Source organism: Artemia sp. Qi Xiang Cuo, chromosome 15, assembly GCF_049724085.1.
Source record: "Artemia sp. Qi Xiang Cuo chromosome 15, ASM4972408v1, whole genome shotgun sequence".
NCBI classification, from domain to species: Eukaryota; Metazoa; Arthropoda; class Branchiopoda; order Anostraca; family Artemiidae; genus Artemia; species Artemia sp. Qi Xiang Cuo.
In genome coordinates, this window is record NC_142808.1 from 30951974 (window position 1) to 30974552 (window position 22579).

A 22579-nucleotide genomic window follows, 5' to 3' on the forward strand; every position below is an offset into this window, starting at 1 on the left:
AGTCATTTGATCAGTATATTGATTTTGATCAAATCCCTGAGGATGATAAAATGAATAATTGCGATGGCTCTGAATACAAACAAAGCTTTTGAAAGCTAAATTCAAAATTAATAAATCTTACATACTTCGAAATTAGAACAAATAATAGATTTTGAACAACATTTGATTAGCGTTTTGATAAAGTGACTATTTCGTTTTTCTTTTCGCCGCGACATTCATTCCATTCTCTAGAGCTGCAGCTTCTATCCGGTTCAGCTCCCTAATGAATTTAATTGTACAGAACGGCTTGGAAAATAAACATGAAGAGAAGCAAATGTAGAAGATAAAATTGAACGTCTGTTTGTTTGCACTTCAATAAGGTTACCATTCACCATATTTTTAAAATTCACAACATGGATTGTAAACATAAAAGAGAGTCCAATGGATCTTGGTAGACCTTCTCCGGGAGACCCCCCCCCCCCAAATACAAAGAATTTAAAGTCGTACGGATTCCTGAGTTTTTTTTTAACAGTCAAGTCTCTAGGGTTTATACAGCCCAAGTATAAAGTACAGACTGTGCTGATTGGATGACAACCCTACCCCTACCAAGAACCAAACTTTAAGAGAAATCGAGCCCTCAGGCTTTATTTAGCCCACAATAGAGGCAGAAACTGATTTTCCTGGAAGACGCCCTTTCCCCCCAGAGAACTGAAAATCAAAATCATCTGAGTTGAAGAATTCTTTTTGTAAAAAAAAAAAATAAGACTGATCTAGTCCAGAAGAAAAGTATGAAAATACTTAATAGTAGGGCCTCCCCCGCCCCCTCCCTATAAAAAAAAAAAGTAGTCAGAATTCAAACATTTTTCAAAGATTAAGTCTCAAGGATTGTCCTATCTCATATACGAACTTGTGGAAGATTTAAAAGTTGAGACAACCCCCACTCCTTGTCAATGGCACGGGTTTCTATTAACAACAAACCATAATAATTTGCATGTTGAACGTCAATGGATATCAAGAGTTCTATCATATTAAATGCATTGTATTATCATTTTAATCTTTATTTTCACTGACAATTTTCTTGAATTTCCTGTGATTTTTTTAGATAAAATTTCAAGTTTTTAACCCCGAAATTCTCCCTTTATTCTAAAAAGACAGCGTAAGGTTCAAACAAATGCAAAGTTCTGCTAATCAATTATACTGATACTTTATCAACTATCACCCTCAAATAACATCTTCGTTGTTCCTCTTTTTCAAAATTTGTGGCCGTGAAAGCCGCTGAGACCTTTGCACATAAATGTCGATTCAAACTGCAATTTCGTTTTTGTGTTACTTACTGTGTATCCAACCGGGGTTTCAACACACGTCGTCTCTTGCTTTTTCTGACAGGAAACGTGGTAAAAAGTGAAAAACAGGTGGTGGCCAGATCCAAGTGTTGCTGGAAGTTTGATCTTGATTTCATCGTAAAAGTCGGGACACCTAAATTAAAATGAAGGAGGTTATGCACAATAGACTCCAACAAGTTATCATGAGAGTTTTTCAGAAGCCAGATAAATTTAATTCCCCCCCCCCCAAAAAAAAACATTAACGCAATATGACACCGACAATCCAAAGATTGCGTCCCTCGTAGAGCTCAGCTCACAAAAAAATCAGGCTCACTCAGGCACGTCAAATCTACACCACTTAAAGAAGTATTTGCTGTGGAGGTGGCCTCAATCGGCCAGAATCAATCTCTCGATTAGAGAGGATTCTCAAATTCTACTTATCTATGCTTCACTCAACATCGGCTTTACAATCAACTAGTTGCCTCCCCTCCCATCTCCTCCTTATCTATAGTAACCATGCCTTGTACCTTACATATGAAAAGATCTGTTTCGTGCGACGAAAGTTTAGCCAAATCTAAATCACATTGTCATATTCCACCCAACTTCTTAACCATTCGCTCAACTCCAAAAGTTGCAGTTAAATAGCTACTATCCCAAGTATTTTTATATTGCCTAAACATTTTCTTAAAGTATTACTGAAAGTATTGACCCCCCCCCCCCCAAAAAAATGAATTATTCTGACAGTTATGAATAATCTAGATAAAACTTATGTGCTGTTAGTAAAATATCAATAATAATTAGCATATAATATAAAAATAATTTGCCGTAGTTTTTATAAATACTAATTTGGAGCTAAAGACCCAAAACTGTAGCACGTTTTTTGAAAAGATAAAAAAAAAAAAAAAAAAAAAACAATGCATAGCATTAACTAGCTTATATGAACTAAAAATAGTTCTAAACTGCTTAGAAAAAAAAAACTTACCGGTTGTGATAAGTTACTGACGTAATGTATTCTGTAGTAAATTCAGGGCAGGATGACTTCCCGAATATAACTGGCAGTGCATCATTTTCATTATCTGTGGGCAACAGCTGAACCTTAACAGCAACATTTCTAGCAGATCCAGGTTTATTAGTAAAATTTATGTTCTTTGGGTAAATAAATAACAGATTTCTATACAACTGATGTGGGACTAATATCTCTCTTGGTGGGAATTCAGCAAGATCTTTTGTAGGTCGGACATGCTCATCTAGAATTAAAAATGTAATATTCAAAATGACAAGGAAGATAGCATTCTTAGCCATGAATATATAGCAAAATACTTATCTCTAATTATAGTCAATGTTAGCTTCTCCTGTTAAGAAAATTATAAATGCATTCCGCTTTTTAGGCGAAGTGTTTACTTGAAAAAATTGAATAGGTTTTGACTATTATCAGCAATGTTAGAGCAGAGAAAAATAATTGAATGGAATACACCATTCGCAGTACTGAGTAGTATGATAAAACTTAAAGACCAGTAGCAAGTACACTTACGCTGATCAGTAAAATAGGCTTGATCAGAAACACGACTGCGTTGGCTATTTCAAATGTGATGATGCTTACGCCTCAATTGATTTCTCAGCTTAAAGATAACTTCCTTCTCGACCTACCCCGAGGCCGTATTTAGAAGAGGGGTTAGGGAGTTTGGACTCACCCTGAAATGTTTGTCCGACTCGTAAAAACATAATAATATGCATAAAAACACATTTTTGATGCGTTTTTGTACACCCCCCCCCCACAAAAATCCTATATACGGCCCTGTCCTACTTTTATCCATGTTTTAGATTTCCAGTTAGTTTATAGGCAAAGTGGTTGAAAATCAAAAATTGCTAAGGACCTCCGATAGGCTTTCCTAAAAAAAACTTTCTAGTTTCATTTAACTTAACAAGGTCAAATTCATTAATATTACAAAATATATCCACCCTTTCTCCTAGCAATCTCCAATCAAATTGAGGGCGAAGAATTGTACAATTATACAATATTGTGCCTGTCTATCAGCCGAATCTACAGCAGCAGACGCAGCTGTTGTCACAGAATCTGCAATAAAGCCTAAACACAGACAAAAGCTCAAGCCATTTTATAGTTATCCGTGCTTCATGAAACTGTGCAATTTCCTCTGACACTGTTCTATCAGTTGAGGCTAAAATGGTCAGCGATTAATTCAGCCTAGCTGCCACACAAATTTGTACAGAAAAGACAAGCGTCATTACAGTTCCTGCAAGAGAGCCTCATGACGCTCAACCAAATTAGTGAAGCAAACACGAAGAAGTAATTTTTGTCAATACAGGGCAAGTTTCAACAGCTGCCTGATATATCATGGCCTTGAAGGTCTTTAATAGAGAGCCTGTAGCTCAAAGAAAAATCGATACCCTTCAGTTAATGAAGTTTTCAACACAGGTGGCTACCTACGCAATGTTGCCTTGGAGTTCGTGACCGCGTGTGCAATCTTTGTTCCTCGTGAAAATAATTTCTTCCAATGTCGGCCAGTTGATCACCGAAAGGCTAGGTAGGCACAAAAACACTGACATTTGGCCATTCTGGACCAGAAAAAAAATATTAGTTTTATTTTTCTTCGTTAGCTTAAGTTGCTACGAACAACGACATTCGGTTTTCCTGTTACTGCATTTCTGTTTGAACGTTGGGGATTTCTGAAGCGGAGTCAGCTGAGTTATCAAATAATGTCACTGATAACCAGTCATTTCAACCAAGATAATGCTAGATAACGGCCAGTAAAACATTTTACTGGTTTATAATCAAAAGAGTTTGTTTTTTGAAACCCTTAAACTAGAAGTCATCAATGTGCGAAACGACCATATAAAAGAAACTGTCAAAACTACCGCAACAGCGACAAAATTGAGGCCCATTCATCAACAATTTGAAAAATAAATTCGAATACTACCTAGCATTTTAAGAATTTTTCAATAATAGATACCGTCCGGAAATCCCAGAAAGAATTTGAGGAAAAATTGAAGGCAATGTTTTATAAAGTGAACACGGAGTGATTATAATATACCTAGTATATATATCCAATCTACATAAGCTCCCCTCTTGTCGCAGAGATGGTAGTCTATTTTGGACAATTACACTATATTTTGAAAAGTAAATACAGAAAACGGGCCCAGGATCTTGAAGTATTGTTATGCAGAAGTTACATTTTCGTCAGAAAAGTAGTTTTTCAGGGTGTTGTAGCCTTCCTCACATTTAGTGCAAATTTGGGCATAGGATTAAAAACGAATAGAAATTTAATTTAAAAAAAGTTTTTCAAATGAAAATAAACATTAAATTTTGAAACGGGCGGAAATTATTCCGTTTATGAGACACACTGTCCCCACTTTAACCACCGTTCTATACACTATAGTTGGGCTTTTTGTCCCAATGCTTTAAGAACAACTGCTTAAACACAAATGCCGTTGAGTCTGAAGAGCGAGTATTTATAAAGCACAATAAAATTTAGCGTAAAAAGAAAAGGGTTGAGGAGGGGCAAGCTCCTCCTTTAATGAATAATTTCGTTACGCTTTAGTTCTTTTATGTCGCTCTATTTTCATGTGATTTGTTTTTCTTATTTAATCTCTACAATGTGACAAGAGTATACTAATATTTATATGATGAATATTGTAGTAACGCAAAATTTTCCACAGAGTCTTAAGGTCAATGAAGCTAAAAGACTCCTTTAATTCATAAATACAGTGTGCAGTTTAGATCGCCAATTGATGCTTTCTTTTATGAGCTTTCGTAAAGTGGAAATCTTGTCCAAACAAGAACAAACATATTGCACAAACAAACAACGTGCATGAAAATGACACTGCTCATCTGTCAGATACTTAGCCAGTTCAGTCTCGATCCTCTTCAAAATTAAATTAAAAAAAAAAGTTTTTTCAACTGAAAGTAAGAAACAACATTAAAATTTAAGAAGAACAGAAATTATTACGTATATGAGGGGGATTGCCCCCTCCCCAATACCTTGCACTCTACCCTAAATTTTGAATTTCTGTTCCAATCATTTAAGAATGAGTCCTGAAACACAAAGACCGTGCATTTAAAATAATAAGCTTTTTTAAAAGTTAAAAGAAAAATGTTATTGTAAAGAGCAAGGAAGCGGCAATCCCTCTCATATACATAACAATTTCTGCCCGTTTTAAGTTTTAATGCTGATCCTCACATTCAGTTGGAAAAACTTGTTTTTATTTAATTTCCAATCGATTTTTAAACAAATACCAGGTAATCCGGCTCCCCCTGGAAAATTCCATTCCCCCACGAAAAAGTTCTCCATGGAAAGATCCTCCCATGTAACCTGTCCCCAACATCAGAACCCCTCCCCCCAAAAAATGTCTTTATACATCCCAATAACCAATATTATATGTAAAAAACGGGCAAAGTTTGCAGCCCTTTCTCCCGGGGCTTTGGGTGGCCAAGTCATCCTCAAAAACATAGCTGTTAGATCTCTCGACGATGCTGAACAAAATGGCTACCTCAAAATTTTGATCGGGGACATTGGGGGAAAAAGGGGTGTGGAAGGGGACTGGATGCCGTCCAATATTTTAGGTCACATAAGAAGGGCACAAGAACTTTTGATTTTCAGTCAAATGAGCCCTCTCCCAATCTTCAAGGATCACTAGTCCGATATGATCATTCCTAGCGAAAGATAGAACAAAAAAAAAAAAACAAAAAAGAAAAAAAAAGCATCCGTGATCTTTCTTCTGGCTATAAATGTAAAATTCCACATTTTTGTATATAGGGGCTTGATATCTCTACAGTAGTATTCTCTGATAAGCTGAATCTGATGGTGGGATTTTCATTGATTTAACTAGATATTTTGGGGGTGTTTCCCCCCTTTACAAAAATTGGGCAAATTTTCTCGAGCTCTTAAATTTTGACGGGTAACATTAAACTGGATGAATTTTATATATTTTGAATAAGCATCAACATTTGATTCTTTCTATGTATCTATTATTATAAAGACCTTGTTTCCTAGAGTACGGTTACTATTGAGCCGAATCGCTCCTTACTTACAGTTCGTTACCACGAACTGTTTGATAACATTGCAAATTACTTTACCCGGCTCTGAAAGTAGATTAAATACAAAAAAAAGTTTTTTCAACTGAAAGTAAGGAGCAACATCAAAACTTAAAAACAAAAAGAAATTGTTACGTATATGAGGGGGTTGTGTAATCCTCAATACCTCGCTATTTATGCTAAAGTTTTATTTAGAACTTTCAAAAACCTTATTATTCTAATTCAACGTCAATCTTAAAGAATTGGGACAAAAGTCAAACTTTGGTGTAAAGAGCGAGGTACTGAGGAGGATACAACCCCCTTATATACATAACAACTTCTGTTCGTTTTAAGTTTTGATGTTGTTCCTTACTTTCAGTAAAAAAAAACTTTTTGTATTTAATTTCTGATCGTTTTAGATAATGCCGGGAAATCCGGCTCCTCCTCCATGTAAAATTCCCTCTCCAGGGAAAATCACTCCATACAAAGTTCTTCCCATGTAAAATACTCCCTCACCAGGAAAATTTCCCCTAAACAATTCTAGCAAAAAATTACTCACGAAAATTTCTTGTGGAAGATTCCAGGTGAAAAATTTGTCCTAGCGCACTATCATTTGAAAAGGATTTTAACTGCTGATTTATGTAAAATCATGCCAGAAATCCCCTACTCCATGAAAAAGTTTTCCCGCAAATACCCCCTCCCCCCACCCCCTATTATAAAGTTGCCCCCGCAGAAAATCCCCTGTGCAGAATTTCTCCCGTGAAAATTCTATTCCTATAAGAATTTCAGATAAAAATTCTGGCAAATTTCTTCAGTGTAAAATCTGTCCAGGGAAGTTCACCCCTGGAAACATTCCTTTCCCCGGAAAATTCTGATGGTGTAATTCCTTGACTTTTAGAGGGAGTTTCCCTTCTTTTTCGAAATCCAGCAAGTTTTCTCAGCATAGTGGCTTTTGATAGGTAACACTAAACTTAATGAATCTTAGTCATTTGGAATCAACATAATAAGCCGATTCTTTCTTTTGATATCAAAATTCCGTTTTAAAGGTACAAACAAAAACCCTAACTTTGGGTGTACAAAAAAAATGAAGCTTGCCCGGTGTCTACCCATTACTTTTGGTCCAAATTGAACAAAAAAAATGAAAATTCAAAACCAGCAAAAAGTTTAACGACGAGCAAACCTCTCCTTTCATTAAGCTAGAAGATGGAAAACTAAAAAACTACTTAATGAAAATTTTATAGTTTGAAAACCAGTCCAAGAAAAATTTTGTGTTAAGCCAGCATAATTCAAACGTTACTGAAAAACTGAGTTTTATAATGTTTGGAACTTACCTGGGTATGGATCAATCTTTGCAAGTTCAGATGTCAAACAGTATTTTGGTTCAGTAGGACAGGGAGAGACATCTAGCTTCAGCTGACCTGGAATACATTTTAGCCGTTTGCAAGCACCATTTGACTTCTTGAGCTCAGGGAGATATTTGAACAGATCTTCGTCTCTCATTTTTTCTGGTTCCTAGAAGGAAAGGAAGAAAATACCCTCACTATTTGCGTGCAAATATGGAATGGAGGGACATGAACTCCTCCCATCGATAATAATTTACCAAACACCAAAAAAAAACTTAAAAAAAACATGACAGAATGCAAAAGTATATTTACAGGCTATAAAGATAAAAAAAATATAGTGTGTTGAAACGATGCTTCAGTTGCTATTGACTTCAGTCATTGACTAGTTAACACAAGAGAATTGTATCATACTTTTTTGGATATTTTAACTTGGATACTTGGTAAATTTTCCATTGGCTGTTTTCAGCTCTACCTTTTTTTGATCCCGCCCACTGTCATCAGTCGCTGCTAGGCATTCATGCACAGAAGGTTTGTGGACGTTTTGAGAGAGAGATTTTGCTTTTTTTTTTATTTTTTCATTTGCCGAAGCTATGCAAGTGGGAAACCGGGCGTTTTCTCAATTTAAATATTAAAAGCTGTTGCCTTGCAAAATTAAGCCGGTGATACCAGTCAAAGGTGATGGAAGTAATTATGAAGTTTGCTGTTACGGAACTGACGAAAATAAAATAGTAAAGTCCGAGAATATATGGGCTTACGCGGAGAAATATGAAGAAGCGCTGAGAGATGGCAGAAAAAATGTTCAGAGAGCGATAAGGCTGTGTACAGAGGACTCGGAAGGTTTAGCCGGGGATTTATCTGAGTCAGTTAACTTGATGCAGTCAGAAATTGTTAACCTTCGTGACGGCATACAGGATGAAATTCGTAGGAGAGTGGAAGAGCAGTGCAGTAGATTAGGGAGTTCTCCGGTGACACAGATTAAGTCAGATTTTCTTGATACTGTTACGCAAGCTGTCTATGAGGCGATCGATCTGCAATTCAAGGGTAAATTTGAACTGCTTCAGAAATCACTTGGCGATTTGCGGGCAAGAATTGTCCAAAATTGCGCAAAGCTCCAAAAGCTTGAAACTAAGCTGGATGATATAAACCAGTTTTCTCTTTTAACTAAAGTCATTGCATCTGGGAGAAACTCTTCCGCGCGTGATGTGCCCCACTTTGGTGAGAAAGTATTGGCTTGTCTTGACAGTGGCATGGGTCTGAGTCTTTATAAATATATTGTCAAGGGTGCAAGGTATTTGGGAGGTGCCTCAGAAATAAAAACTCTGATTGAACTTACATTTTATACTGAGGCATCTGCAGTTGAGATCCTACGCAATCGCAAGAATTTGGAAGGTTCCCGAATCTATGTAAATGAGGCTCTAACCAGGGAAAGGCAAGAAATCTACAAGCTTGCGCGCAATAAGTTTGAATTGAAAAATGTATGGACTTTACGAGGTGTTGTTTATGTCAAGTGCGGTTCGCAAATCATTCCGTGTAAAACGATTTCCGACGTAGTTCAGATTCGCAATGTGTCATATGAACCTGTCGTCTAAACTAAGAAGCTGTGAATTTTTCTTTTCTTTTTTTGTTTCATGGATCGTTTTCAGTGTTTTCTTGATTCTCGTTTGAAATTAGATGTTATTCTTAATTCAGCTACCGGAAGTGATAAAGATATGCCTTATGTAAATAATCTACCTGAATGTGATTATTCTTCAGGCGAGTTTCTATCGGATAAAACAAAAAGTTGTGATTTTCCGATCAGATCGTTACATGTAAATGCCCGGGGGCTACAAAGTGCATTCAATGAACTGAAGCTTTTGCTTGCATCTAGTCCTATAGACATTGTTGGAGTTTGCGAAACTTTTCTGTCTGCTAATACACCCCTTACAATGTTAGATCTGCCCGGGATGAAGTGTATTTCGCTTACAAGGTGTTAGAATGCGAGAGGAGGTCAGATGCTGTATATTCGTGATGACTGGTCTTTTAGTATTCTCAGTGATTTGTCTGTATTTGATGAAGGGTTATGTGAGACTATTTTTGTTGAAGTTATACCTTTGGGCTGTAATCCATTTATTTTCGGGTCTGTTTATCAATCTCCGTCGGGTAATCCAAAAATATTTTTTTGAAGTTTTTGAACCGTTGTTGAAAAATCTAGAAGCGTTGAAAAAACCGGTTATTATTTCGGGTGATTTTAATTTTGATCTTTTGAATCTCGATGTTGGAAATAATAAGGAGTTTTTAACTATGATGTTGTGTTCTAATTTTCTTCCAAGTATTTCTCTGCCGACAAGAGTTACAGCTAACACAGCTACATTATTAGATAATATATTTTAAATGCTTTTGGAGATTATTTCAGTAATATTGGTTCTAGACTTGCATTGACTATGAATATGCAACTGAATTCCCCCTCTGTTCCAGTTAATGAGCAACATGCGGAAAATTCGTTTTCTTTTTCTGAGATTAAGCCTCATGAGATTGAAAAAGTTATTCTGAAGCTTAAATGGAGTTTTTCTAAGGACGAATTTGGATTTTCGGCTCAAACCGTAAAGCAAATAGCGTCAAGCATTTCACCTTTGCTAGCACATATTTTTAATTGATCACTTATGTATGGGGTTTTTCCTGAACTTTTAAAAAAAGCAAATGTTATAGCATTACCTAAAGCTGGGAGTTTAACTCACCCTTCAGATTATAGAGGCATATCTCTACTTTTGGTTTTCAGCAAAATTTTGGAAAAACTTGCAAATAGTCAGTTACAAATGTATATATTTGATACTAAGATTTTACATACGTCTCAATATGGTTTTATAAGAGGAAAGTCAACTGAACTGGCACTTCATGAGCTTTTACTAAATATTAATGATTCACTAGATGATGTTCAACAAGCGTTGGCGATTTTTCTTGATGTCGTAAAAGTGTTTGACACCGTAAATCATTCGTTGCTTCTTTTTAAACTAAAGTCTTATGGGTTTTCAACACAAGCTGTTAAATTTTTTTCATCTTACCTTCCTGGGAGACGACTAGATTGTGTTGATAAATCTCGTGATCTCTGTTCCGAAACTTTTCCAATTAATTACGGAGTGCCTCAGGGCTCTGTTCTTGGGCCTATTCTATTTATTCTTTTTATAAATGATTTGCCAGAAGTTTTGCCTCTTTGTAAAATTATAATGTTTGCTGATGATGTAGTAATTTTTGCTTCTCACCGGGACCTATCAGTTCTTTTCCAGAACCTTGGAAGTACATTACTAACTGTATCTGATTGGTATTCAAGGAATTTACTAGCTCTTAATGAAAAAAAATGCCAGTATATGTTATTTTCGCGAACTGGATCAGTAGTGTCAGATACCTTCTCTCTTTTTTTGAATGGTTTTGAATTAAGACGGGTGGATCAGTTCAAATATCTTGGGATTATTTTGGATGAAAATTTGTCGTTTCATAAATATGTAAAAACACTGTCGTTAAAAACTTACCGAAATATTGGCCTGCTAACTCGGCTTTGTCACTTTTTTCCTAAAGCTATTCTAAAATATATTTATTATTCTTTCGTCCACCCATATTTTCTCTATTGCATTTCGGTTTGGGCATCTACCTTTCCGTCTGTTTTCAAATCTCTTCAAATACTTCAGAATAAAGCAATGAGGATTCTTATTAATGTTGATTGCAGTACTTCAGTTAGACACCTATATGGGACTTCAGGAATTTTCTCTTTGTACCAACTTCATTTAATTTATATCTCTATTATTCGTCATGATTATCAATATAGTAATTTACCTGTAAATTTCTCCGGCATTTTCTCAACTAATTCTCAATTTCATAATTATCCTACTACGCATCGTTCAGACTTTTCGTGCGAAATTCGCCCGACATCGAGAGCGGGATTCAGCATCCGTCACACTGGCCCAAAAATCTGGAACTCAAGTCCTGCATCAGTTCGAGAATGTAGCAACAAGCGACATTTTCTAAGACTGGTGAAGAAATATCTTATGACATGCTAAGCATTTTTTTCATTAGGATTTTCTTTTTCGTTGTTGTAAAATTTAGTTAGAAAATGGCTGTGTATTTTCGTTGGCAATATTTTCAGCGCTAAAGTATGCCACCAGGCATGTGCGCTGTTTTGTGACATTTATTTATGTACGTGTTATAAATAAAAATATTCTACTCAACTCTACTCTAAAGGGATAATTATTTACAGGCTAGTATTTTTGTGAAATTTATCACTGTCGATTAAAAGGATTTTATCCCTATTTGAACTTTTATTTACAGAATATATTGGTAACAAAAATGAACATTTTATTAAATAAAAGCACCCCCCCCCTACTTTAATAAACACCCCCTAATTTAATAAACAGTTTAGGTTATTACGTCAGAATGTCGAAGCAAGGTTCTATCAAAGCAAAAAAAATAAGGGTAATGGTCAGCAGGTGAATTTTTCGTATTGCACTAAAAAAACACGATAAATGCAACCTCAATATTGTTTGCTTATGAGTCATTTAGAAAATATCACTTTACAAAATTTTAGTCATTTGAGTTACCTTATCTCAACATGAACAAAAGGATAATTGTAATTTTGTGGTATGCTACAGACCAAGGCCGTATCCAGGATTTTTTTTGAGGAGGGGTTTTTACTCAAATATTTTTTTTTAGGTGGGGGAAGGGGTACACAAAAAAACCTCAGAAAACACATTCAAAATTTGTTTATATCCGTTTTTGTTACGTTTTTACGAGTCAAACAAACTTTTTTTTTCGGGGGGGGGGATCAAACCCCACTGACCCCCCGTCTCTGGGTACGGCCTTGCTATAGACTATATTCTGGTAAAGACTTTGTCAAACCAAATCAAAACAAATTCGTCAATTTACATAAGAAATTTAAAGAATAGAGGGGACAACAACAAAATTCCCAAACAAAGAAAATGTTAAAGTTGTATAAAGAATCTACACAATTTTCTCATAGAATAGAGTAGGACCAATAAATCTAGAAATGGCAGTTCTAGAGCCTATAATACCCTTCGGTGGTCATATAGTCTCCGAAAATAGTTAAAAATCAGACAAAAAGCAGTTGATTTTTAAGACCTCTGGTTTAACAAATTCTGGGGCATGGCTTTTCTTGTGTCTTTGTAACCTCATCTGCAAGGCAAGGCTTCGGCTCTAAATAATCTTTCTATAGTGTATTTGGGCTGAATTGAAATACTACCTACGGTAACTCCCGCACGTTTAAGATATCAGGTCTAAAGGAACCTAGAGTATTAGCTGCAGCTTTCAGAAAATAGGGGGAGCACCGTCATAGCCACCCATAAAAATTAAACACCAGTTCAAAAAAAAAGAAGTTGGTTAAAAGTTGTACAAAGAATCTATACGATTTTCTATATATATATATAAAAAAAGGGTATAGGACAAAATTTAAAATTACAAGCCTTTGTCCCTTCCCAAAAAAATGATAACTTCCCAAATAATAAATAAATGAAAAACCGTAATCAAACAAGACAATAAAGGAGTAGAGTAAGTGAAAAAAAAACAAGTAAGACTTTTTTCCCAAGGATATATACAAATTTTTACTTCTGTTTCGATATAAAATCAAGAAAAGAAGTTACTCTCGATTAAAACTGACATGGTGCTTTTATGCTGTTAATTACAAGTTTTGGACATTTAAGGAAACTTCTTACAACCCTTCTGAGATGATGAGGCTAAATAGGCAGCTCTCGACACACTAAAAAGCTATGGCTTAGAAAATAAATCTTAATTCTTTTTTCGAAAACTTCATACACTTGATGAAAAAATTTCTAATATAATTTTTAGCCTCTTATCATGGCTAACAAGAAGGACAACCTCTAATAAATTTGCTAAATTGGAAAAAATCGGCAACCATGTCTAAGGAGCCCAACATAACCTACGCATTACCTGCTTGAAAAAGCTCGCGACTTTAAGAGTAACAGGTCTGAAGTTATCCAATCCAACAGCAAAGTCTTCTGATGACCAACTTAATCTTTTTTCAGAAGAGCTTCCTGATCTTCGTTCCAAAGAACCTCGACGTGATAGGGAATTCGAAGCTTTGCGTAGCTGCTCCAGACTTTGGGAGCTGATCTTCCGATCTAAATAAAAAAGGATTGGTTAATCAATAATATTCTCAAGTATTACATTACATCTCATATCACTATACGGGCGTATCTCCTTACCAGTTTTTGATTTAGTATTTTACCGAGATATCTTTGAAAAATACAGCAAGTAGCAGAATAAATTAGCTTTAGTTTGGTATTAAGTGAATAGTCATTTGAGATAGAGGTGCTATGGGCCCCGAAAAGCAATCAGAGGATGAACATTTATTAAAGGATACTTTCTCATTTTTTATCTTTTTTCACAAAGAGTGCGAGGAATGCTCTGTTTGTTTAGGATACGACAAAGTGCACTTAGGATACGACAAAGATGAAAGATCATACATTCGCATGATTTTGAAAAATGTAAGTTTATTAAATTATCTATCTAGTTCAGATGACTTTTTAAGATTTTAAATAAACTAGCTCTCCTGGCAGCTTTATAATTAAACTACACTATCAGAAGTTTAAAGAACAAACACAAGAAGAAATTCAAGATTTTAAGACGAAATATTGTTTTACAAATATTTTTCAATAAAAAAAGAAGACATGGAACAGACGACCTAAGATCAGACTATAAAATTCGTCCTGTTAAGTCCAATATCCCTTAAATTCGGTTTATCGAACACATGACCCGCAGCAAAATGCAATAGCAGTCATCATCCTTGCAAGATGTTAACGACAATGGTTATTTGTCCTTTCGTATATCACATTAATTAGGTTCTTTGTAATGCATCCCAAAATTTAAGCATTTTTTCCTTTTAATAATGAACAAATTGTTTTTTTGTTTAACCTTTTTCTTTTACGAAGAAAATATTTGAACAACTATACACTGTTATATATGTAGACACTAATTTGTTTGTGGTTTATTTGAAATTTTCCACAGGTCTTCCGCTATTGGTTGAACTTTGCGGACTTTCTTGAAAAATTTAAATAAAGTTCAATTTTTTCTGACAGCAACACAGTCAAGAAAATTATACAAGGTAAACGGTTTATTTACTTTGTGGACAGCTTTATTAAGTTTGTTGACACCGTGGGAGCCACACATTAATACTTATCAGCTAATGTGGCTCTTGAGCATAAAGAAGCTTGACATGCCTGCTTTAAAGAATAAAAGCTTTATTTCTCCGCGAGAGTGGCTTCTACAAATATACTGTTACTAGATTAACAAGGATGTTGCTTTACAATTTTCTTTGGCACCTTCTCTCGTCTTCGATATTATCGCGCCATCTGATAAATATTCAAGCAAAATTTTAAAGAGCAAACTATGTTACAACAGACCTTTTTTAGACGCAAGGTCCTGACAGTATAATTGAGCTGGCATAAAAGCTTCTTAATTTAGCAAAAATCCATTTGAGGAAGTTTGCTGCAACTAGCCAACTAGCTCAAATTGAACGTTTTTCTCAATTAAGTAAAAACAACAAACTAATTAAGTAAAAGTAAAACAAAAATTTACTTTCAGTGTTTTCGACTAAAAGTAAGGACCAATGTACCTTACAACAAACCGAAATTATTATGTATAAGAGCGGGTTGCCCCCTTCTTAATACCTCGTTCTTCACGATAAGGTTTTTTAGAACTCTTAAAAGAACTTCTTATTGTTGTAATTAAACAACCCTTGTTTCACGAGTCGTTCTTAAAGAATTGGGACTAAAGTTTAACTTCAGCGTGAAGAGCGAGGTATTAAGAGATGGGCAACCCCCCACATATACGTAATAAGACATACTAATTCGCTATGCCATTGAACGGTTTTCCCAAAAAGACTAAATGTGTTAACCTCCTCTTCTTCATACTTCCTCTTTTCCCCTCTATCTTTTTTTTATTAAATAAATAAGGGTTTATTCATCAATCAAAAATAACAAAATTCAGAAGCTAAGCTTGTAAAGGAGATCACTACCCCAGCTTTTATAATGCAAAAAAAACCTATCATATAGAAACTACTAATAAGCGACTATACCACCCGTGCTGATATTCAACTCATCAATCTCAATTCAGCATATCTTGCTCTAACCGAGGAACGCTTATCATCTCCAGTAAGTACTCTTACAGCTTTATTCTGTAATACTAAAATCTGCGATAGATGACCCACAAACCCAATATACAATAAATCAAATACAGATGAATAAGGAAGAAATAAAGCATTCCGACAACCGATCTTAGGAAAATACGCTTTAGCTTCCTTATAATTCCCAAATTTCGGGCAATCTTAGTTGCAATTTGATTAATATGGTCTTTGAAACTCAAGCACTAATCGACTATCACTCCAAGGAATTTTACTGCTCAAACACGTTCTATAGCATTCCCATCAAGTTCTAGTTTCTCAATCCAGGGGTAGTAATTTACGCTTCTCCCATAAATCATAAATTTACTTTTCTTATGGTTCAATTTAAGTTTATTAACTCTCATTCATTTTTCTATTTGTTCCATTCCATTTTTAAGAACTAGTAAAAGTTCCCTTTCCGTCCTCGCAGCAACTGTAAAATGTGTATCATCAGCAAAACTAGGAATTATAGTTCTGGAACCGCGATCCACTTTATCCGAAATCATTATACCTTCAATGCACCGGTAAATATCATTGATATAAATCAAAAATAAAAGAGGTCCCAAAACTGCCCCTTGAGGACCCGCTGAGCTTTCACTCTCAGCGGGCTATCAATCGTTATAATCTTATTTTCGCTACGGAATAATTCTAACTGAACCTTGTGTTGGCATTGTGGCAAGATCTTGTCTTCTTTTTATGTCACCTTTTCTTTTTTTCGAGAATTCAGAGAAACCCGAACAATTCCTTCAATTCCTCACTAACCGCCAGACAGGCTTTGTTAAGTCATCTCTTAAACCTATTTAAAGAAACATCAGGAAGTTCAGAGAATCCCAAACAATAATTTTAACTTAATCATTAACTGCCAGTCTTCTTTTGTTAGGTCATCTAAAATATTCTTTGCAGCCATTAATGGATTGCTTACTAATCTTTGTCGTAATGATATCAGTTATATCAAAAAGTGTAAATTGTAAATGTGTTTGCGGGAAAATACGAAGTATGCAAGGAAAAACCCCACTCTCTTTTGTTTTAGCTACTCTTTATAATCCTCTTTAAAATGCGTGTGTATTATGGGCGTCTTATGCGTGTGTATTGTACGTGTGTATTATGCGTTTGTATGATGCGTGTGTATTAGTAAGTAGTAAGTTTAAGTGTGTAATAGTAATTAAAGTATTTGGACATGAAGTCAGAAAACAATTCTTTCTAGGTATATGGCCACTCAAAAATTACAAAAGAATAGCGAGGTATCTGGAAATTTTGTTAGCTAATGTTTCATTTAAGTGTTTTTTCCAGGTGTTAAGTGTTTTTTAATACTAAATCGCGTGTATTATGCGTGTGTAAATTTTGTTAACTTAAAACCAAAAAAATCCCAGTATAAAGTAAATGTAATGTTTCACGCATAAAACGCATAATACACGCATAATACACATACCACACTAACACTACGTTAACCTAATAATAGTACTTAATATTTGGAAAAACCGTCATTGAAAAAAAAAAACACTAATTCACTAACACTAACGGATTATTCACACTCACGTAATAAAACACTCACGTATTATGCGCGTGTATTACGCGTGTGTATTATGCGAGTGTATTATGCGTGTGTGGTATTAGTAAGTAGTAACTGTGTTTATTTTATGCGCGACATTATGCGTGTGTATTAGTAAGTAGTAAGAGTAAGAATGTAGTAGTAAGTAAAGTATTTGGACAAGAAGTCAGAAAACAATTCTTTCTTGGTATATGGCCACTCAAAAATTACAAGAGAATAGCGAGGTATCTGGAAATTTCGTTAAATAAAAAAAAATCAGTACAAGGTAAATGTAATGCTTCATTTAAGTGTTTTTTCTATGTGTTAAGTTTTTTTTTAACGACCATTTTTCAAAATATTAAGTACTATTATTAGATTAATGTAGTGTTAGTCTAGTGTGTGTATTATGCGTGTGTATTAGTAAGTAGTAAGTGTAAGTGTGTATTAGTAAGTAAAGTATTTGGACATGAAGTCAGAAAACAATTCTTTCTAGGTATATGGCCACTCAATAACTACAAAAGAATAGCGAGGTATCTGGAAATTTTGTTACTTAAAAAAAAGAAAAATCCCAGTATAAAGTAAATGTAATGTTTCATTTAAGTGTTTTTTTTCCAAGTTTTAAATGTTTTTTTTCAATGACCGTTTCTCCAAATATTAAGTACTATTATTAGGTTAATGTAGTGTTAGTGTATTATGTGTGTGTATTATGCGTGTGTATTAGTAAGTAGTACGTGTAAGTGTGTATTAGTAAGTAAAGTATTTGGACATGAAGTCAGAAGACAATTCTTTCTAGGTATATGGCCACTCAATAACTACAAAAGAATAGCGAGGTATCTGGAAATTTTTTAACTAAAAAAAGAAGAAAAATCCCAGTATAAAGTAAATGTAATGTTTCATTTAAGTGTTTTTTTTCAAATTTTTAAATGTTTTTTTTTTCAATGACCGTTTCTCCAAATATTAAGTACTATTATTAGGTTAATGTAGTGTTAGTGTATTATGTGTGTGTATTATGCGTGTGTATTAGTAAGTAGTAAGTGTAAGTGTGTATTAGTAAGTAAAGTATTTGGACATGAAGTCAGAAGACAATTCTTTCTAGGTATATGGCCACTCAATAACTACAAAAGAATAGCGAGGTATCTGGAAATTTTGTTACTAAAAAAAAAATCCGAGTACAAAGTAAATGTCGTGTTTGTTTGGATGGTTGATATCGACGCAGAAGAATCGGAAACACATGCACAAACTAACAATAATAAGAGCTCTACTTAATTTTAAATCGAACCAAATTACCATCAAATTGGAAATTAAAATGCAAATATTAATTTTGAAGAAGTTGATACTAAATTGGAGAGAAATTCTTATACAAAAAGAAAATTTTAACAACTTGAGGCAAAATTGGGAGATGATGGGCACAAACAGATAAAATTTTTGCAAACATTCCGAATTTTTCGTTAGAAGCAGCATTTATTATTTTACCATATAGGAAAAAAGGTTTTTTTTTCTTTTTACAAAGTCTAATCTCATATAATTGGCAAATTTAGGATGTGGTCACTAACAATGAGAGACATATGATGGTGTAACGAATCTTGCTATAAATTCTGTAATATAGAAGTCCTAAAAACAAGCATTTTTACCCAGACTACCGGACGTGCGTGCCTCTAGTTCTCCAAAAGAATCGTCTCGGTCAACGTTGGTCGCCCCAAGGACAGTTTGAAGATAAATTCCAGTCCAAGCAAATGGCATTCGATACTTTCCAAGTCTTTCACAGCAAGCCACGGCCGCAGCTTTGGCTTTTTCTCGATGGTTCTTAAGAATATAAAATCAATGAAACATCAAGAACAAGGAACACTTAATATTACAAAAAAGACACTAAATCAGTAAAAAACAATTAGTTTAAAAAACATAAATTCTTAAATTATAAGCCATACATGATGCAAGGTACAATTAAAAAAAAGCCAGGAAATGACAAAAAATTTGCTCGAATTCTCACAATTTAAAACTTTGAAGTAATTATTTTTACTATTTCTATCATAACTAAAAAAAAATTGAGGCAAACTACATTTAGTATAAATTCAATGTCGTATCATTTTTTTTTTCGTCGTCCAAGAATGGTGTAGTCTTACAACATAAAAAAAAAAAAAAAAAAAAAAAAAAAAACACTGGTCAAAGAGTTTGTGGTAACAAATCGTTTGACATTTGGCAACAATGCAGAAAAAAAGAAATTTGGTAATGATATGTACATCAGAATAATCTTAAGTATTAAAATTTAAAGTCCCTAAAAAATTATCCACACTTGGAACTTTTCGTAATTTTTATGTATCGAGGAAAATCAAAGCAAAATAGAGCACACTCTTGATGAAAATCCGACCATTAAATTCAGCAGATCTGAAAATCCTAAAACAAATTATTCAACTCATAAACTACAAAAATTTAGTATTGTTCCTGCCAAAGATGTAATGGCTTGTATTTCTCGCCATCTTATCGGAGGACTCATTATAGAACATCAAGAAAAGGTTTATTTGAGCAAAAGCTCAAAATTTTAATGCCCTTTTAGCGACAAAAGATTTCACAGCACAGCAAAAGAGATCGCTTTTGCCATTTTGCAGCGCAAAACAACGATTTAAACCTGAGGGGCCTAAGTGTTACCCAGCTAGAATTCTGAAATAGCTAATTGATTCAAAACTATGAAATAGCATCTCATAGAGCCTCTGATGTTCAAAGGCCATATTATGATAAGGTGGCATATTTGATCCTAATTATACATTCAGGACACATAAAATAAACAATTACTATAGACAATTTTATCGACGCAGATAAGTTTAAAGGGATACAGAATAAGGTCATGCTAACAATTTTATTTGAAAATCCATCGGTAATTTTTTTTTTTTTTTTTTTTTTTTTTTTTTTTTTTTGTGGCTTTAGCTTTTGGTATTTAGGGTTTTAGCTGTTAAAAGATTTCAGGGGAGTTTGAAGATATGTAGTCAAGAAATAAAATAATATACTTAGTCCGGAATTTCTCCATGGAACATCCGTAGGTCAGGTGTAGTAATACTTTCTTTGCTAAAAGGATATTAAAGTGCAACAAATTTAGCCAGTTAATAATTGTAAGTTTTTTATTTAAAAATATTCCTATTCAAAAGTATTTGAACTGAAATTACACCGCTTAAATCACATGCAAGTAAAGAACCTACACCTATACATTTTCATCCAAAAACTATGCTGTTTATACAACTGGCATGCAATACCAAAAGAAGATTAATTGCATCCAAGAACACAGAATGTATTTAATGTTAATATGAATGCAAGTTCTTTTTTTCTGTTTATTTTTTTATTCATTTGCCTTTTGCTTTTTGTTTTAAGAAGAAGGCTCATCAATACTATTTTCAGGTCTTAAACTTTTATTATTTAATATGTTGCTGCTTTGTTATCAATATTGATTATTTACTTTCTTTAATATATTTTTCACAATGAAGAGGGTTTATCCTTTCTTATCCACTGGCTAGGAATTTTCTTCGTTTTTGTCTTTACTGTTGCTTGATTTTCATCATTATTTATAGTCAGTTCGCTATATACTAATGTACAACTAGGAAAAAGGGACAATAAAACCTCTTTTTTTTTACTTATAATCTGAAATACCTGAACTGTCTAGGAAGGAATTACCAGGAGGGAATGATGTTTTAAACAATTCAATTTTTATTTCATAGTATCAAATAATATCTCATTAATGTGACAGCTTTTTGCAAAGTCATCGTCTACAAAAAGGGATTAAAGTAGTCAGTATTATAGTTTATAGTTTATAGTATAGTTTATAGTATTATAGTATTATAGTTTATTTCCTCAGTTTAAAAATTTTTATTGAGGAAAAAGGAGCCTGCTGAGAGAAATTAAAACTTGACTTGACTTTATTTAACAAAAACATATACTTAAATTTTATACAAAGGAGAAAAGTAAGACTTTTTTTTAACAATTTAAGTTTCAATAATTTTGCAAACAGCAAAAATCCTACTGTTTAAATGGCAGTAAGTGCGGATTATCTTTTGATTTCTAGCGCTATTCTTGGATAGCTTTGAAACTTTCGGATATTAAAAAACCAACAGAGAAAAATCTCAATGAATTCTTTTTTTTACTTATAATCAGAAATACCTGAACAGTCTAGGGAGGAATGATGTTTTTATAACAATTCAATTCTTATTTTATAATATCAAATAATATCTCAGTTAATGTGATAGTTTCTCGTAAAGTAATCCTATACAAGGAGGGATTAAAGGAGTCAGTATTATAGCCCGGTATGAAATATGGAGCTAATGATTTTGTGTGGCCTACCGGATTTGTTTGAACCTACCGGATATTGTTTTTTAAAAGGACAAAAATTCAATTCTTTAACTGATATGAGTTCCTCCAAAATAAACTAGTATGATATTGTGCCATCCCTGTTGTTTATGAATCATTTTGGCTGGGAGCTCCTTACTTAATTACTTAGTCCTCATGTGGGATATGTGCAGTGCAGGACATATTCAGTATCAATCTTGAAAATCGGTATGCACCCAAGCTTCTAGCATCAGAGGGAGATTCCAGCCTGGTGAACAACCAAATTTAGAATTACACTCCGGATGGACTTAGGTCCATCGAAACAGTTAGTGGTTCTGAAAAAGTGGCCCTAACTTTCTAACTTCCTAATCTTCTGAAAAAATGGCCCTAACTTTCTAAAAGTTAGTGATTCTGTCCTTTATAAATGAATGCCCTTTCGGAAAGGCATCCATCCACCAAGGAGAAATTGTGTCACATAATTTGTTCACAATTGGAGCATCTCAATAATATAAACTTTTGATTGAGAGAAACAAAGAAAAAAATGTCCAAATAAATTGAATTCACGTTTGGGAGCCTTTAACAAAAAAAGAAAAGAAAAAAAGACAATTTAGAGCATACGACTGACTATTATAAAAACAGGAAAAATTGCTATACATTAAAGAAAAGATAAAAAGAGGTACTTCCACATCTCTTACTTTTATTTTGAACTAAATATGAGCAGATTCTGCTTCAATAAATTAAATGGGTGTCACACAGAATCAGTACAACTCCTTGAAAATGCATTTTTTATTTTAAGTTTTATAAACTCAACAGCTATTTGCGGTAAACCTTTTCCACTGTAATTTGAATCTACTCATTGAAAAAAGACCAATGCGAAAAGGATTATCGAAACGCAGAGGGTTATGCAGAATCAAA

At 34.0% G+C, this 22579-nt stretch overlaps 1 protein-coding gene across 2 annotated transcripts in view; it reads right to left on the bottom strand.

Annotated features, from left to right (window-relative positions):
* The window catches only part of Zir (dedicator of cytokinesis), a 233248-nt gene that overhangs the window by 183350 nt on the left and 27319 nt on the right, over positions 1-22579 (bottom strand). For both annotated transcript variants that reach the window (XM_089101690.1, XM_089101688.1), the window contains exons 8-12: positions 18991-19162; positions 13602-13792; positions 7662-7842; positions 2284-2548; positions 1314-1455 (exon numbers count right to left, since the gene is read on the bottom strand). In XM_089101690.1, coding sequence (XP_088957816.1) covers positions 1314-1455; positions 2284-2548; positions 7662-7842; positions 13602-13792; positions 18991-19162 — 951 coding nt within the window. The remainder of the gene's footprint in view (positions 1-1313; positions 1456-2283; positions 2549-7661; positions 7843-13601; positions 13793-18990; positions 19163-22579) is intronic.